Raw genomic sequence first — 18,970 nt, 5'->3', positions numbered from 1 at the left:
TATTATAAAATTTGCAACTTAACAGTATTTCAAAATATAAAATTCAAGGCTGGAAAGATGGTTCAGTGGTTAAGAGGACTGGCCGCTCTCCCAGAGGACTCAGACACAATTCCTAGCACCTGTAGGACAGCACCTATATGAAACTCTAGTTTCAAGGGTATGACATCCTCTTGTGGCCTTTCAAGTACAGCAGGCATACATGTGGTACATAGATATACATGCAGGCAAAACACTCATACACATAAAGTAATGAAATAGTACACAATTCAGTGATATTAAATAAGTACATTTATTTGTTCAGCCATCAGTAATACACATTTCCAGAATGTTTTCACCATTGAAATTTATGAGTAGACAAAAGACTACTGAATGCTATGATAGCAAATTCCATGGCATGGGAATTATAAGTCAATGAAAAGCCTTGAAGAGCAAATGATTATAGTAATCATTCTTTATATATAATGGGAAAATGTCAAATAACAAACTTTTATAAATACATAATAAAGTGCTTAGTGAGGGATTTGAATGTTTGGCTTGTTTTGAGACAGGATGTCTTGTAGCCCAGTCTGGCTTTGGGTGTTGGTCCTTGCCTTACACCTTAACTTGAGTCTCTCTCTGTCTGTCTCTCCCTTCTTCCCTCTTCTACCTCCCTCCCCCTCTACCTTCCTCCCTTCCTCCCTCCAACCCCCATTTTGTTTTTTCAGACAGGGTTTCTCTGTGCAGCCTTGGCTGTCCTGGAACTCACTCTGTAGATCAGGCTGGCCTTGAATTCAAGAGATCCTCCTGTCTACCTTTCCAGTGCTGGGATTAAAGGCACGTGCCACTACCTCCTGTCTGGACAGTGTCTCTTTATGCTCCTTGATGCATATGCCAGGCTAGCTGACCTATGGTCTTCTAACAAGTCTCTTATTCATGCCTCCCATCTCCCTGTAGGGTTGCATTGGGACTACTAGAGCTTGTGCTATTGTGCTCAGCTTTTATGTGTATCTAGGCTCTAAACTTGGGTTGTCAGGCTTGTGTGGCAAGTGCTGAACCATCTCCCCAGCCCAGTTTTCTTTTTATTATTGAAGTATATATAATTTTTAAAGCTAGCCCCATCCTTCAGTACCATCAGGTTACAGACTTTGCCTCACCTCATTTTGTTTTGGAAAACAGTATTATATTTGTAAAGGACCAGCTAGCTCTAAAGAGGCAAAATCAATTACCTCTCTAGAATCACCTTTCTCTTCTCTTTCAGACATTTGCTTCATCATTGTTTTCAGGCTTTGATGGATCATGGTGTTAAAGTTGCTTCTGTCTTGGCCTACTCATTCAGTAGACGGTGCTCTTACATAGCAGAATCAGATGCTGCGGTAAAGGAGAAGGCTATCCAGGTTGGCTTTGTATTAGGTAAGTAATAACAAAGTAGAGGAGTGTTTTATTCTGTAATGGCACAATCTGCATAGGCTGATTGTGAGCAGCTGTTATACCTAGGTGTGGCCTACTCAGCTTCAGCATGTAAGTGGTATCTTCCTGAATTCTCATGGCATTCCAGCACAATGACAGTAATAGTATTTACATATGCAGAAGTAGACTGAAAGAAGTTGAGTAAGTGGATCAGCTCATAGCTTTTAGTGAGCTATGTTTAGAATCCTGTGCCTCTCTGATCCCACAGCACATCATTCTGCTGTGTCATGCTGTCACCAAATTCTTTAACTGCTTACTGTATGCTGTGGAATGAGATTTAAATCTTTTTAGGGTCTTGTTTTTGTTTTGATTTTCAAAACTGGTTATTTTTAATTTTTGTGGAGATATTTTGTAAGGATAGCAGAAACTACTTTTAAAAATTATCTTGGAAAGGTAGAGATGTGTGTGTGTGTGTGTGTGTGTGTGCTGTAATACTTTTGTAATGTCAATAGTTTTCACAACTGTACAGAGTTAAAATTATGTTTCAGGCAATTATTACTTCAAATTACTATTCCGTCATCCTGTGCAAGATATCAAACTCTTTGAAAGTTAAACATAGTAAGTTAATATTATGGAGTGTTTTGTTTAAATGTTAAACAGTTTACTGAGACACTTAATATTGTTGATTTCCTTGTTCTTCAGGTGGCTTTCTTTCCGATGCAGGCTGGTATAGTGATGCTGAAAAGGTTTTTCTGTCTTGTCTTCAGTTGTGTACTCTGCATGACGAGATGCTTCACTGGTTTAGAGCAGTGGAGTGTTGTGTGAGGTAAGCTTGGAGCAGATGATCTATGATTAGGTTGTTCTTAGCTATAGTGCTACTTGATGTTTGGGCTCAGAATTCTTGGTATACTCCCAATAATTGAGTAAATCTCTTAGATGTTATTTATGCCATGGTTTTAGTAGTTCAACTCCCATCTCCAAAATGTTATTAACCTGCTGTAGACTATAGTAGTGCATGGCATGTGGGTGGAGACAGGGGCTTTCTGTGTAGTCCAGGCTAGCCTTAAATTCAGAGATCTTCCTGCCTCTGCCACCCAAGTGCTAGAATTAAAGGGTGCAACATCATGCCCAACCTGTTTTGTTTTTTAATAAATTAAAAACCTTGAACTGTAGGCAGGAAACAACTTGAACTCAGATTTAAAAAGAATACGGATCTCAGGTAGTTTAATTGCTTGCAATCAAGAGGTAAATAGAAAGGACAAGATAAAAGACCATAGTGGTATCTTAAGTGTTTGAGAGAAAATAATATACCTCACTGATTTCTTTTTTTGTTTGTTTGTTTTGTGTTTTGGTTTTGTTTTGTTTCATTTTTTTGAGACAGGGTTTCTTTGTGTATCCCTGGATATCCTGGAACTTTACTCTGTAGACCAGGCTGGCCTCGAATTCACAGAGATCCACCTGCCTCTGCCTTCCTGAGTGCTGGGATTAGAGGTGTGCATCACCACCACCTGGCTGTACCTCACTGATTTTCAGGACAAAGGAAAAAAATTTCAAGTCCACCAGGACCCAGGGTCCTAATGTGTACTGACAGATCTGCCTGTGAGTCTTAACACGTCAGGGCCAAGACCTTTGGTAATCTCTGAGTCAGTCACTGGCAAGGTGAATGGCATCCCTACTCTAATACTGCTTTAAATTAGTCAAGCTTACCTCTCAAGCTTAGGCTCTGTCATCAAGCAAGAGGAGCAAGAATGGCTCACATAGAGAGCTGACTGTTGACTATACCTTATAATGACTTCTTCCCTAACTTAAAGCAAATTTATTGGGGGAAAAAAAAAAAAAGAGGGAACATGCAGATAACCATAGTTAGAACCATAGTCAGAAATCAGAATTGAGACAAGACTGCTGACCTAGAAATGTGAAAAAATCATAAGGGAAATTTATGAAAAGTTGTTCATCTTCAGTTGTAAACTCTAGATTAAAGGAACCAATTTCTAGAAATGCACAGAATACCCATACGATGATGATGGAAGAAATTGAAAATCTCAAAAGACCTATAACAATTATTTATAAACCTTCTAACAGAGAAAATTCAGGATCAAAAGACTTCGCTGGTAAATTGTGCCAAGCATTTAAAGAGTTAGCACTGGTCTATCCCATACTTATCCATCATATTGATGAAGAGTCCCTTCCCAACTCATTTTATGGGGTTCTTGTGATCCATTAATGAAAGCCCAGTGAAAATATAACAAGAAAGCCAAACGGTGGTGGCTCACGCCTTTAGTCCCAGCACTTGGGAGGCAGAGGCAGGCGAATCTCTTTGAGTTCAAGGCCAGCCTAGTCTACAGAGCGAGTGCCAGGATAGGCTCCAAAGCTATACAGAGAAACCCTGTCTGTCTCAAAAAAACCAAAAAAGAAGAGAAAAAAAAAAAAAAAAAAAACCAGAAAGAAAATATAACAAGACAATTAATTCTAAATTATAGACCAGTGCTTCCATAAATATAGATGCAAAATCCTCAATAAAATAATACAAATCAAATCTAAAAAATATGTAAAGCAATTTATACATTGTTTTTAAAATGAGATTTAAACCAAGAAGGCAAGAGTGCTTTGACGTATGAAAATCAAGCAGTATACTACAATAGAAGACTGAACAAAAAGTATGATAATTTTAGTGGATGATGAAAATTGACAAAATCTGCTATCTTAATAAAACCAAACAAACAAAATAACACCATGGAAAGCTAGGACTAGAAGAGACCTCCTTGACAGACCTACAGGGCATGGTGGTGTATGCCTGTAACACCAGCTTGAGCTACATATCAAGAAATTATCTCAGAGAACCAACCTGGAAGGGTGTACAGCAAGGAGGAGTTGGGGAGTGGGAGAGAGAAACAGTGAACTTGGTGATACACTGGATGTCTTTTCCTCACTGAATCAAGAAAAAGGCAAAAGATGTCTTCTACTAGAGATAGTCAATATTATATTGTAAATTTTAGTCAATATACAAGAAAAAGAAATGGCATTGTTTTGGAGAGGGAAGGACTACATTCATTGAACCCAAACTTTTGGCTAGATGATGTGGTATGCTTTTGTAATTCTAGCACTCAGGAGACAGTGGTAGTGGGATTGCTGAGAACTTGTCTCTAAAAAAGGATCAACAGCTGGGGAGATGGCTCAGTGAGTTAAGGGCTAGCCCTGTGAGCATGAAGGTCAGAGTTCAGTCTCTAGCACTTAGGGTAAAGGGGGTGTGTCAGGCATGGTGCTGGCACGTGTCTGAATTGGCAAGCTCTGGATTTAGTGCAAGTTTCTCAAAATACAAGAGGAGTGCAATTGAGGAAGATAATCAGTGTTAACCTCTGACCTCCACATCTACTTGAGTACTCACGTACACATATACACACACAAATATAAAAAAGCAACAATAATCAGAACCTCTAGAAATTTTTATAAATCAGAGGAACAGTAAAGGTGGGTCTGGTGGTTTACTTCTGTTATCTCAGCAGTCCGGAGACATAGCAAGGTCCTGTCAGTCTCTCTTCTTTCCTGTCCCTGTACCCATCTTGTCCTTATTTATATTTCCTTTCAGAAACACAGTTCTACCCAAGCCACCTTAGTGTTGGGATACAAGATACACCACCATTCCCACTGACCCTGGCTCAAAAAAAAAAAAAAAAAAAAAAGACAACCTACAGAATGGGAAGTATTTGCAAATTATATATTGGACAAGGGTCTAGTATTTAGAGTGTATCAAGGAATACAGCTCAACAACAAATGACCCAAGTTTTTAAATAGGCAAGGGACTTGAGTAAACACTTTCCAAAAAAGCTGTATAAATTGCTAATGAACATATGAAAAAATACTACAGTATCAGTCATCAGGGAACTCTGTGTCAATCACAGATAAGATACCACCTCATTTGTATCAAGAATTTTTTAAATGAACTAGAAATGAGCTCTTGCCCATCTTGTGTCATGTCTTAAGATGGATTTCCAGCAATGCAAAACAAGCAGAAAGTTAGTGGTGATGAGGATGAAGAGAAATTACAAACCTTACATACTGTTGCTGAGTGTAAAATGATGCAGCTATGCAGTATACAGTTTGGCCTCAGAATCTAAAGATAGAATTCCCATGTGGCCCAGCAACTGCATTCCAAGGTGCATATCCCAAGAGCATTGAAAGCAGAGATTAAGGAGCTAGAGAGATCACTCAGTGGTTAAAAGCACATATTGTGGTTCCCCCCCCCTTTTTTTTTTTGTTTTTAGTTGGAGACAGGGTTTGTGTAGTCCTAGTTGTTCTGAACTCTCTATAGACCGTCTACGTTGGTCTCGAACTCAGAATCTGCCTTCCAAGTGCTGGGGCTAAAGTGCTAAAGGAACCTCTCTGCAACACAGACATACTTATATAGGGCATGAATTTGATTTCCAACACCCACATCAGGTAGCTCACAACTGCCTATAACTCCAGCTTCAGGAGATCTGATACCCTCTGACCTCTTACGTAGACATACACATGTACATAATAAAAAATGAAAGAAAGGAGAGACTCAGGATATTTGGATGCTTGTCACAGAGCCAGAAGCTGAAAAGAATCCAAGAATCTGTTAGCAGATGAATAGATACTCAATTCTGTGTGCTGCAATGTGGATGAACCTTGAATTTTACCCAGTGAGAAAAAATGACATGTGTACATATATGTATATATAAAATAAATTTATAGACATATGTAGATAGAAACATTTATATTCTATTTTATATTAGATTTATATTTACTATATAAAAGTATTTTAGTATAGAAGTAAAGTATATAGTAGAAGTATATAGTATAGAAGTAAATTTATAAACAGTAAAAAGTTACTGAGGACTAGGATAAGAAAGAACGAGAGGGACTGGAGAGATAGATGGCTCAGTAGTTAAGAGCACTGACTGCTCTTCAAGAGGACCAGGGTTCAATTCCCATCGGCCACGTGGCAGCTAACAACTGTCTTAACTCCAAGATCTGACACCCTCACACATATATGCATGTAGGCAAAATACCAGTATACATAAAACAAGAATAAATAAATAATTTTAAGAAAGAATGAGAAGCTATTGACTAATAGTTACAAAGTTTCTGTTAGGGTAATGATTGTATAACCCAATGAATGTAATTAATAGTATTGAATTGTACACTTAAGCATGGTTCAGGAAGGATGTAGTGGTACATGTGTGTAATCTCAGCATTTGAAAAGAGGTGGCAGGAGGATTGTAAATGAGAAGCCAACCTAGACTACAAAGTGAGACCTTATTTCAGAAGACAGAAAACAAAATTTCATCTTCTGTATTTCATCAAAATCCAAAGATTAGAATTCAGCCCTTCTTTAGTGTCACTGTCTAACCTGTTCCCCATTCAGTCTGTCGTTTATTTAAAAATTTATTTAAAAAGTTTTTTTTTTTTTTTTAAGATTTATTTATTATGCAGTGTTCTGCCTGCACGTGTGTCTGCAGGCCAGAAGAGGGCACCAGATCTCATTACAGATGGTTGTGAGCCACTGTGTGGTTGCTGGGAAATGAACTCAGAACCTCTGGAAGAGCAGAGCAGTTACTGCTCTTAAGCTCTGAGCCATCTCTCCAGCCCCTAAAAATTTTGTTTATTTGGTGCTAGGAATCAAACTCAGGGCTTCATGAATCCTGAGCACTTACCTTTTATTTTCATGAAAATATACTAGATTTTAGAAAAAGCGGTATCCCATCTTAGACTTGACTAAATACCTGACAGACGGTTTAAGGGAGAAAAGATTTCTTTTGGCTTAATGTTTTAGGAGTCCTGTTCATGGTTACTTGACCCCAGTTCATCAACACAGATAAAACATAGTAACAGAAGCATGTTGGAACAGGAGTGGAAAGGAGATACTTGAAAGTCAGGACAAGTTACAGCCCCCAATGATGTCCTCCTAGTGACCTCCTTTTTCAGCTAGGCCCTGCCTCTTTTTCACAGTGTCCCAGTTCATCCATTGATTAGTTCACAGTCCCTATGATCTGTCTCTAGGAACACAGAAGTATGCTTTAATAACTAACGCAGGCATTTCTTAAGCCTATGTCCACACTTAAGATGATCACAATGTGTATTTGTTGTGTCTGTGTCTGTGTTTTGAGACATCTTACTATGTAGCCCTGGCTGACCTAGAACTCACAGAGATCTGTTTGTTTCTGTTACCAGAGTGCTGGAATTGAAGGTGTGTGTCACCACATCAATATCACTTTGTATTTACTTTGTTTATTTTATTATCTTTATTTATTTGATTTATAGAGACAGGTTTCTCCAGGATAGTCTCAAACTCACAGAGATCCACCTACGTCTGCCTCCTCAGTGCTGGGATTAAAGGTGTGCACCACCACTGCCCAGCGGCCCTCCTTTTTTAAATTATGTTTATTTTTATAAAAGGAGAGGTAGGGGCAGGGGGCTGAGGCACATGCCAAACACAGTGCATGTGGAGGTCAGAGGACAACTTGCAGAACTCAGTTCTCTCCCTCCATCACTTGGGTCCTAGATACTAAACTCAGGTCATTAGGCCTCTTTTACCCACTGAGCCATCTCAACAACTGGTTATCATGTATTTTGGTTTTGTCTCTTTTGTCTAGTATGGATCTAGTAATTTGCTTATTATTTTTAAAAATTGTTTGTGGGATTGGAGAGATGCTCAGAGGTTAAGAGCACTGACTGCTTTTCCAGAGGACCTGAGTTCAATTCCCAGCAACCATATGGTGGCTCACAACAGTCTATATTGAAATCTGATGCCCTCTTCTGGCCTTCAGGCAGAACACTGTATAAATAATAACTAAATCTTAACAACAACAAAACGTGTACATCACCACCAAAAAAATTGTCTGTGTTCCTGTGTGTGGTATTCATGCATATTCATATGTATGTGTACATGTGTGGATACATATATGTATCAATGTAGAGTCAGTTAGTTGACATTAGGTCTTGCTGATTGTTTTTCACTTTATTGAGGTAAGGTCTCACTGTGTCTAGCTGGCTAATTTGCCCCTGAAATCCCCTGTTTCTCCATCCCAAGAGCTGGAAGTACAGGCTGCCACCAGGCCTGCTCCCTTATTGTGTAGGTAGGTTCTGGGGATCCAAACTCTGCTCCTTTGGCTTTCGTGGAAAGCACCTTATCCATTGAGGATCTCTGTAGCCAGTTTTTATTTTGTTTTTACTGTGTCCATGCAGGTGTGCATGAATGTATACATAGGCACATACATGCCATGGCTCATGTGTTGGAGTCAGGACAACTAGGATTCTGTTCCCTCCTTCCAGTAAAATCTAGAGATGAAACTTGAGTCATCAGGTTTTTATATGCCTTTGCCCTCTGAGCCATCTTGCCAGTCTAGCCTTTCAGTCTTGCAGTAAATACATTATAAACTGCCTGACTTCTCTGTTTGCTTATTTTCCATTTGAAATTTGAATAGGTTGGCATGGTAAACAATAGTTACTGTTTAGCCTAGATCCCAGCATGGTGTTACATGCTTTTAATCCCAGTACTTGGGAGGCAGAAGCAAGAGGGTTTCTGAGTTCCAGTATAACCAGGGCTATGTCTTTAAAAAAAAAAAAAAAAAAAAAAAAGGCATTCAGCCAGCATATAATAATAGATGAGCATTTGCTTAACAACTGTTCTTGTCCTGTAGTCTGTAGGTGCATAGTCTACTACTGCCTAGAGTTTAGTCTGCTCTAAATAAAGCATGTTGATATGCTTTCATACTCAACAGATTGTTAGCACATTGTGCATTATTTTTTTTAGTGTACTCAGAATTTTTTTTACCACAGAGGGTATAGGAAGAATAGGTAATCACTGCTGTGTCATTGAACTTACCTTAGTGGTACAATAAGCAAAAATGAATACTTAGGAAGCAGCATGAATGAGAGCACTGGCAACTGATGAAGTGATGCACAGACATACAAAAAATGAGAAAGAAAGGTGATGGCAAGTGGTAACATGTCAGATTGATTTTTTTTTTTTTTTTATTTCCTTTACTGTTTTTGTATTATATTGGAATTTGGGACAAAAAGGATTCTTTTGCTAGTACATGCTAAATATATGAATATTTAGAAATCAGCTGAGATTGATCACAGGAAACTTTGAGCATTATCATCTGTGCCAATTGAGAAAAAATAGTTTTTTCTAATGCAGTCCCATTTCTTGCATCCACTGTCTTGTCATTTGGGTGCTGCATCATTATTGTAAGAGGATATTAGGGTCACAATGCTGGAAGTACCAAAACTAAAGGACTTTTTGTCGTTTTCAGGTTGCTCCATGTGCGAAATGGAAATTGCAAATATCATTTAGGTGAAGAAACATTTAAGTTAGCTCAGACATACATGGATAAGTTATCAAAACATGGCCAGCAAGCAAACAGAGCTGCTCTCTATGGAGAACTATGTGCGCTCCTGTTTGCAAAAAGCCACTATGATGAGGTAAGTTGGCTTGTAGCCTAAGATGGCCTTGAATTTGTGGTCTTCCTGTATCAATCTCTCAAGTGCTGGGGTGCTGGTGTTACAGGAATGTAACCCATCATGGTGAGGTAAGTGTTTTAAGGTAACTAACTCCCTTTGAAACAGAATAAGCCTTCTCTTACATGTCTTATAAATTGCATGTCATGTATTGGGTGATCTTCAGGGTTGTTTTAAAGACTTATTTGTTATGTGTATAGCATTCTGTCTGCATGTGTCCCATGCAGGCAAGAAGAGGGCACCAGGTCTCATGGTTGTGAGCCACCATGTAATTGCTGAGAATTAAACTCAGGACCTCTGGAAGAGCAGCCAATGCTCTTAACCACTGAGCTATCTCTCCAGCCCTTGATTTGTTTTTGGATAAGTTAATACCAGGTAGCCCAGACAAACCTCAGGCTCAGGATCCTTCCATTTCTGCCTCCTGAAATCTGGATTCAGGTTACAGGCATGTACCACCATTCCCAGCTTTCACATACTAGGTTCATGTCATTTTGTTGCAAAATGGAAAAATACTCTATTTTCTAATATATGTAAAAATCTGGCAAAAAGGAGTGTGTGAGATGGATCTTAAATATTTACAAGTGAAATTTAGGGCTTTTTTGCTTAATTTGTATAAGTGTTTGTCTGACAAATTTCTTTTAAAGGAAATGCTGTGTTCACTGAACCTTATTAGAAGCATTTGGTTATATGTCATTTTGGGTGAACTATTAAACATGAGTTTAAACATAGTATTTAATTTGGCATGCACCATACCATTGAAATGTTTTAAAACTGCATTATAGTTACCATAGTTCTAAAAGTGTTATTGTACTACTTTGAAACAAAATCAGCTTACTTAGTAGCTGTCTTAGAGTTTCTTCTGCTCTGATAAAAGCCCTATGACTAAAAGCAACTTAGGGAGGAAGGGGTTTATTTCATTTAATATTAGGGTGCGAACTCAAAACAGAAACCTAGAGGTAGGAACTCATGAAAAAATGCAGCTTGTTAGTATTATTTTTGCATTTTATTATTTATGACTAGCAGTATTTCTTAAGTGAAATGGAAGAAATTATAGAAGAGAACAGATAATTCTTTCTGTCTCTAGTGATCTCTAAAATTTTCTGTGGGTGTGTTCTGTGGGTTACAAATGAAGGTGTGTTCATATATGTGTGTGTATTCACATGAGTTGAGGCTATAGGTCAGTGTTGGGTATTCTACAGGGCTGTCTACCTTAAGTGGCTTTTTTATAGATTTATTTTTGCTTTTTGTTTGTTCGTTTGTTTTGTGCAGCCTTGGCTGGCCTGGAACTCGCTCTGTATACTCACAGAGATCCACCTGTCTCTACTTCTGGAGTGCAAGGGTTAAAGGTGTGTGCCACCACTTCCCAGCTTATAAATTTATTTTTAATTGTGTTTGCATGTTTGCCTATGTGTTGCTATGTGTACATGAGTACCGAGGAGACTAGAAAAGAGTGTTGGACCCCAGTTAAAATGGGCGATTGTGAGCAATCTAATGTGGATGCTAGAAACTGAATGTGGGTTAAGAGCAGCTACTCTTAACCACTGAGCCATCTTTCCAGCCCTCTTTCATATGTATGCATGTGTAGTATACATAAATATGTATATGTGCATTCACATAGATGTGAGAGCATGTATGTAGGCAGATACATGTATACATGTGTATGCATGTGTGTGGGGGTCCAAGGATGATTCTGGGAATCTCAGTCACTGTTTCAGCTTGAGACAGGACTTCTCACTTAAGCCCAGAATTTACCATAATGGGTATTCTTGCTGTCTTCTTTCTTGTATATAATAGCAATTTTCACTATCCAGGATAACTTTTTTTTTTAACCTTCTGCTAATCACTCATGTCATTTTTGTTTGTTTTCCTCATATTACATAGATGCTAGCTCATTGCCTGCCACTTGACCTCTGGGCTTCACTTTTCCATCATAATAGTGAATACCATGGTGCTGTAGTGTCAGTTAAAATGTATCAGTGAACATTAAGTGCTTATTAGAACATTATCTAGCACAAAATAAGCACTTAACTAAAAACATAATTAATATAGAAAGTAATAGATGGGTATAATGGCACCCACCTTTAATCCTAGCAAATGGGAAACAGAGGCAGTTGGGTCTCTCTGAGTTTGAGGCCAGACTAGTCTACATAGCAAGCTCCAGGCCAGCCAAGGCTATATAGTGAACCCTATCTCAGATAGAAAAAGAAGGGGGTGGTGGAGAGGGGGAGGGAGAGAGGGGATAAATCCTTACAGAAGGGAAAGGAAAACATAGGAAACCTAGCCTAGGACTGAAGCCTAAAAGATGAGCTTGGTACAGTCAGGGGCTAGAAGAGGGGGAATATTTATTTCCTAAGGTAGGTTGGGGGAACTGCTTCTGGGAAAAACAGAACATGCCTCATTTCCTGAATGTGTATCACATCTGTAGAAGTGTTTGAGATAGGATTCATACATAGGCTCACCTCCAACTCTTGAGCTCATGAAAATCCTCCTGCCATGGCCTCACTAAGTTTGGAATGACAGGTGTGCACCACCACACTTTGCTTGAGAAAGGTATACATATAAGAGTAAAAATAGTGTGAACAACTCACACTTTCAAAAAATAATCTCAGGAATTTTAAATTGTTAAGTACTTTTTGTGTATGTTTAAGTACTTGAAATCTTGTAGGAAAAATTCATGATAATTTTATTAAATATTGTCATTTAGTTTGTCACAGATCTTTCTCTTCTCAATTTTTTCAAAGGCATATAAATGGTGTGTTGAGGCGATGAAGGAAATTACAGCAGGCTTACCAGTCAAAGTTGTGGTGGATGTTTTAAGACAAGCTTCTAAGGTGAATATGATGTTTAAAATAAAATGTTTTATAGGACTTACCTGGCTTTAACTTGTTAATAAGTCTTTAATAATGGACTGGGTCTGTTTTCTAAGTTTCTCTGCTTAGTTTTAGAAATTTAGTTTCTGTTCAAAACTATCCAGTAGCTTGATCCCAGTACTTGGGAGGCAGAGGCAGTTGGGTGTCTGAGGTTAACATGGTTTACATATTGAATGCCAGGACAACCAGGGCTACATGGAAATACCCTGTCTCAAAAAACAAACAAAAAACTGTCTCATAAATTTTGTTACCAAAGGAAACTGAAAATAATTGAAATCACTGAAATACATACACATCACAGTAATACTTGATGCTAATTTGGCTTGAAGTTTTGTCTTCCTTAAAGCTGTGTAATAGCCTGAGTTTCTCATTGGAAATTGTGTGGGGTCTGTAGGCTGAAGGCTAGAATGTCTTATAGTCTATTTAACCTTCCTTCTAGATTGCATTTCATAGTGAGAGAGCTTGTTATTTTAGACCTTCTAGACAGTCTTTATTTGATTTTTCTTTAGTTTCTTTTTCTATAAACAATTATATGAATTCTTTGAGTCTATTTATTAGTACCTTAAGTTGCTGCTTTGGTATACAAAAGCCTTAAAGCAAAATACATTCTTTGAATGGAAGGTACTCATAATACTTGGATATTCCATTTTAGTTGGTTTTATCTGAGTTATTTCTGCCAGAAAAAGGACTGCAGGTTTTTGGTGTAGAAGATAGCACTGTTTCTGCCAAAAACTAAAAAATTGTTAATTGAGATGTGATCTTGGTATGTAACATCAGCTAGCCTTAAACATGATGCGTAGTCAAAACTGCCCTCAAATTGTGATTTTATTTTGGCTACAGACATGTTCCATTGTGCCTGAGCTCATTCATTTTAGAGGAAATGAATAGCAACATAAATATTCAGATTGTATCTGTATGAGGAAAAGATATCTGCATGCTTAGTTTAAACATTAAATATACGCTTGTATGAAATAATATACATTCAAAATTTGTATATGCACATGGTATTCAGAGTTCAAAAACTGGCAGTCCTTATGGTTCAAAATATTGTTTTAGCCAGGTGATAGGGCCACACGTCTTTAATTCTTAGTACTCAGGAGACATAGACAGGCAGATCTCCTTGAGTTCAAGGCCAGCCTAGTCTACAGAGCAAGTTCCAAGGCAGCCAAGGCTACACAAAGAAACCCTGTCTCAAAAACACAAACAACAATAAAAAAAGTAATTAAAACTTGAAGTTCTTTTGTACATATAAAAATTATTATGTGAACCTGTGTCCATGATAGCTTAATGTCCCAGATTTTACCTAATCTCAAGCTAGGGGCCTGTAAAAAGCCTGGACTTTTTTTAACAAAAAAGTCCAGTCAAGATGGCTCAGTGGGTAAAGGTGCTTGCCATCAAGCATGACAACTGAGTTCAAGCCCTGGAAGACTCACATGATAGAAAGAAAGAACTTCGTTTACACATACGTGCATGTGCACACCATAAATTAATAATTAATACTTTTAAAGTATGAGACTAGAGAGATAGCCACAGCAGTTACACACTGGCTACTTTTCCAGAGGACCCAGGTTTGATTCCCAGCACCCACATGACAGTTTCATATACATCTATAATTCCAGTTCTAGGAGATCTAATACCTTCTTCTGGCACCTCCACACATAAAAACCATATTTAAAAATATGTTTTTATATATTTATATAAAGAAAGTAAAAAAGTTCATTGTAAGCCATTCTAGAAGTGGAATATATACTTAAAAATACTATGCTGAATCTTTCCCCCAACATTTTGGTTTTATAAAGGGGTAGGAATGTACCAGTTTGTAGATTACCTTTGTTATAACAGGTTTATACTGGAAGTGATTATCAGCATTTCCCCCAAGTTCTTTAAAGATCTATTTCTTTAAAAATTATTAGAGACTTGGGAAAAAATTGCAAATTAAAATAATCTTTTTCTCTCCCCAAGACAGGGTTTCTTTCTGTATCCTTGGTTGTCCTGAAATTTCCCTCTTTAGACCATGCTGACCTCAAAATCAGAGATACACCTGCCCATGCCTCTTGAGTGCTGGAGTTAAAGGCGTGTGCCACGACCACCCACCGGAATCATTAATTTTTTTTTTTACTATTATAGTGTATCTCAAACTAATTGTTGCACACTAATGAACTGTTTGAGAGGTGTTTAAAATTTCTCTCTTTGTCTTTAGGCCTGTGTAGTAAAACGTGAATTTAAGAAGGCAGAACAATTAATTAAACATGCAGTGTACTTGGCACGGTAGGTGACTGTTATTAAGATACTGTTTTAACATGTTTCTCAGCTTTATATCCTAATAGTTCTCTATATTTTTACAGAGATCATTTTGGATCCAAACACCCAAAATACTCTGACACGCTACTAGATTATGGGTTCTACTTACTCAATGTAGATAATATCTGTCAGTCTGTTGCAATTTATCAGGTATGTTAATGGTTATTTCCCTTTGCTTTTAACCTAAGTTGACTTGCTTACCTGTATTTGCTTGCCATTTGTAAATCATATGTAAAAATAACTTTGGGGGTGGAGAGATGGGTGTCTGGTTAAGAACATTAGCTGTTTATCCAGAGGACCTGGGTTGAATTCTCAGCACCCACATGACAGCTCACAACTATCTCTAACTGCAGTTGGTGGGGGAGGGGGTATATGACACCCTCACACAGATATTTATGCAGGTAAAACACCAATGCATATAAAATAAAGATAATTTTAAAAAATTAAAAAAAAAAAAAAAAGCCAGGCGGTGGTGGCGGTACAAGCCTTTAGTCCCAGCACTCGGAAGGCAGAGGCAGGTGGATCTCTTTGAGTTTGAGACCAGCCTTGTCTACAAGAGCTAGTTCCAGGACAGCCTCTAAAACCAGACCAATATAAAAAAATAAATAAATAACTCGCTCTTTGAGGAGCCCTTCCTTATTTGTGCAGGCCTCACCGTGGCTTTACTAAGTGTTACGTAGAAGACTTAAAAGTCAAATGTTTTAAGAACTAAAGAGTATGATCCAGGACTTTTATCATTAGGCTGAGTCCGTATCACACAGTATTGTCTGTCTGTAAGTTGCCCAGATAATGGCTTCACTTTGTGGGGGATTTGTCAAGGGCCAGTCTTCCTGTCTTTTTACCAGCAAGGGTTGATATCTATAATTTTAGGCCTTACAGTCATTTCAGGTAAATGTTATCCTGTACTATGGCTCTACATAAGATACTGCTAATTTTACAGTACTCTTTTAAAGAAGGATGTAAAAGAAACTATTAAGGCTAAGGCTATGACTCTGTGATAGAATGTTGCCTTCCTGCTTAAAAAAAAAAAAGAAGAAAAAAAAAAAACTGATGAGATTCTCAAGACACATGTCCTCTTCACAGAATCAGGTCTTTGGAGGGTGACTTTTAGGTTATGCCCTTGTTTAAATCCATCATTTGAAATCCATCCCATTTGAAATTTAAGTGATTAGGTACATAGAGTGTGGGAATGTTAATTAACTTAGGTGGTATACAATATTATTAAATGTCTTTATGATTCTTTCAGGCAGCCCTCGACATTCGACAGTCAGTGTTTGGAGGCAAAAATATTCATGTAGCAACAGCTCATGAAGATCTGGCTTATTCTTCCTACGTTCACCAGTACAGCTCTGGGAAATTTGACAATGCACTGTAAGGTTCACATTTTCTTAAAAGGATAATACTATTTACCTGTAGTGTAATAAATAGTTCTTAAGTATTGTATGGATACATTTGTCTTCCTGGTGACATAAAATGTTTTTGAAGTCATTTACAAATCATCCCTCTCTTCTCCTCCCCCCCCCCTTTTGAGATAGAGTTTCTCTGCATAGCTTTGGAGCTTGTCCTGGCACACACTCTTTAGGCTAGGCTGGCCTCAAACTATACGCCTGCTGCTATATTCCAAGTGCTGGGATTAAAGGGGTATACTACCACCCAGCCCTCGTCCCAATTTTTAAGGCATCACTTCCTTTGGTTTTGAATTAAGATTTATGTATATCTCTCTCTATCTCTCTCTCTCTTTTTCTCCCTCTCTCTCTCTCTCTCTTTCTCTTTTATAATTATTTAACCTTATTTTGTGTGCATTGGCATGAAGATGTCAGATTTTATGTAACTAGAATTACAGACTGCCATGTGGGTGCTAGGAATTGAACCCAGGTCCTCTGGCAGAGCTGCCAGTGTTCTTGTTTTTTCGAGACAGGTTTTTGGTTTTTTATTGCTTTGGAGTCTGTCCTGGAACTAGCTCTGTAAACCAGGCTGGCCTCGAACTCAGAGAGATCTGTTTGCCTCTGCTTCTCGAGTGCTGGGATTAAAGGTGTGGGCCACCAGTGCTTGGCCAAATAGTGTATTTCTATATGTAATGAGTTCTTTTCAGTATTTCCTTCAGTGATTTTTGTTTGAGTAATTAATAACTTCTGGCTTGATGGCAAATTTAACAACTTATAAACTTGTTGCTGAAAACAGAAAAACAGGATATGCTATTATAGCTCTTCTTTTAAATGTGTAACTAAGCTTGCAAAATGAGGGAAATCCCTAGCAACAAATAATGGTCTCCAAAATCCTCAGCCATGGACTCTGGCTTACATGCAAACTATTTTCATGGGCCATAGGCATGCTCATTTGTTCATCTATTTCCTATGACTATTTCATGTCATAGTAGTAGACTTAAATAGCTGTGAAAGAATTTGTTGCCAACATAGCTCCTTACAAAGAAAATTCTTCAGATCTGATATAAAAGAGGTAAATAGTAATATTTTGGAGGAACAATGAAGGCAAAAAGAAACTGTTACAAGTACTTTCTCACCAGCCTGGTCCCACAGCCATGTCAGCCCCAAAATAACACAGAGAGACTCTATTAGTTATAAAGCTGTTGGCCAATTACTAGTGTTTCTTATCTGCTAGCTCTGTCTTAAATATTAACTCATTTCTATCAATCTAAGTGTTTCTACATGGTCTTATCCTACATCTTGACTCCTCTCTACTACCTCTCCCAGAATCCTCCTTGTCCCGCCTATCTTGCCTTCCTTTTTACCAATAAGAGAAACATACTATTTACAAAATGACATCTCTGATCAGAAGGCCAGGCATGGGGACATGCCTGTAATCCCAGTGATAATACTGGGTCCAGAAGATGAAGGATTCAAGGCACTTGCTTACAGCCTGAGTTCCTTATCTGAGTCCCATATGGTGGAAGGAGAAAATGACTCCTGCTAGCTTTCCCCCAATATTTTGAAAACAATTTTTTTAGGGACACTCTGAGCTGTACAGTAAGTTCTATGCCAACCAAGGCTAACTCTTTCTGTAGACCAGGCCTGGGCTCCAGCTTACAGAGAGATCCATCTGCCTCCTCCTAAGTGATGGTTTTAAAGGCATATACTACCACCCCTGACTTAGAAATCTTTTCAAAGACAGGTTTTATTTTATTTTATTTTTTTTTTTTTTGCAAGGAGATTTAGCTGTTATTCAGGCTGACCTTATACTCCTGGGCTCAAACAATCCACCTGCTTCCTCTTGAAGGCTGGGAATTTTAAATAAACAATATCCATCCTCCACCATGGTTGAGCCTTTGAAAATATGCTAACTTACAGAAGCTAGTCACAAAGCATCACATTTTGTATGGCTTCATCTATATATGGCTAAATAGGCAACTAGAAATAGAAAGTAAATTAATAATTCTTAGCTGGGGTGTTGGAGGGATCTGAAGATTGCTAGATGTATCTAGGATTTTTGTTTGTTTTGTTTGAGACAGGGTTTCCCTGTGTTGCTTTGGAGCTCTGTAGACCTGGCTGGACTCGAACTCACAGAGATTGACCTGTCTCTGCCTCCCGAGTGATGGGACTAAAGGCTTGTGCCACCAATGTTCGGTGTATATACGAATTTTTAAGGTAATAAAAATGTACTAAAATTGGTTGCAGTGATACTACGCTGAATATACTAAAAAGCATGGTGGCAAACACTAGCACTCAAGTGAGACAGGAGAATTGCTAGGAGTTTGAGGCCAACTTCGGTTAACAAATGAAACCATGTCTCAAAGAAAGCAACAGAGCTGAGGGAAAGGCACCTGTCTGTATAGTCATTGGTATTAAAACTCTATGGACAAGTTAAATAGCACATTAAACACTAAAGGGAACTAGTGAATTTGAAGATAAATAAGTTTGAGTGGGAGCTAGAAAGAAGGCTCAGTGGTTAGGAATGCACACTGTTCTTCA

The 18,970-nt window shown here is 38.1% G+C and overlaps 1 protein-coding gene across 1 annotated transcript in view; it reads left to right on the top strand.

Annotated features, from left to right (window-relative positions):
- Window positions 1–18,970, top strand: part of Appbp2 (amyloid beta precursor protein binding protein 2) — a 43,973-nt gene that overhangs the window by 14,179 nt on the left and 10,824 nt on the right. Inside the window, exons 3-9 of the mRNA XM_051185002.1 lie at window positions 1,238–1,389; window positions 2,089–2,212; window positions 9,669–9,837; window positions 12,615–12,704; window positions 14,944–15,011; window positions 15,089–15,194; window positions 16,291–16,415. Coding sequence (XP_051040959.1) covers window positions 1,238–1,389; window positions 2,089–2,212; window positions 9,669–9,837; window positions 12,615–12,704; window positions 14,944–15,011; window positions 15,089–15,194; window positions 16,291–16,415 — 834 coding nt within the window. The remainder of the gene's footprint in view (window positions 1–1,237; window positions 1,390–2,088; window positions 2,213–9,668; window positions 9,838–12,614; window positions 12,705–14,943; window positions 15,012–15,088; window positions 15,195–16,290; window positions 16,416–18,970) is intronic.

The sequence above is a fragment of the Phodopus roborovskii genome, unplaced genomic scaffold (genome assembly GCF_943737965.1).
Source record: "Phodopus roborovskii unplaced genomic scaffold, PHOROB, whole genome shotgun sequence".
Taxonomy (NCBI): Eukaryota; Metazoa; Chordata; class Mammalia; order Rodentia; family Cricetidae; genus Phodopus; species Phodopus roborovskii.
This window is presented reverse-complemented; position numbering and strand designations above follow the sequence as displayed.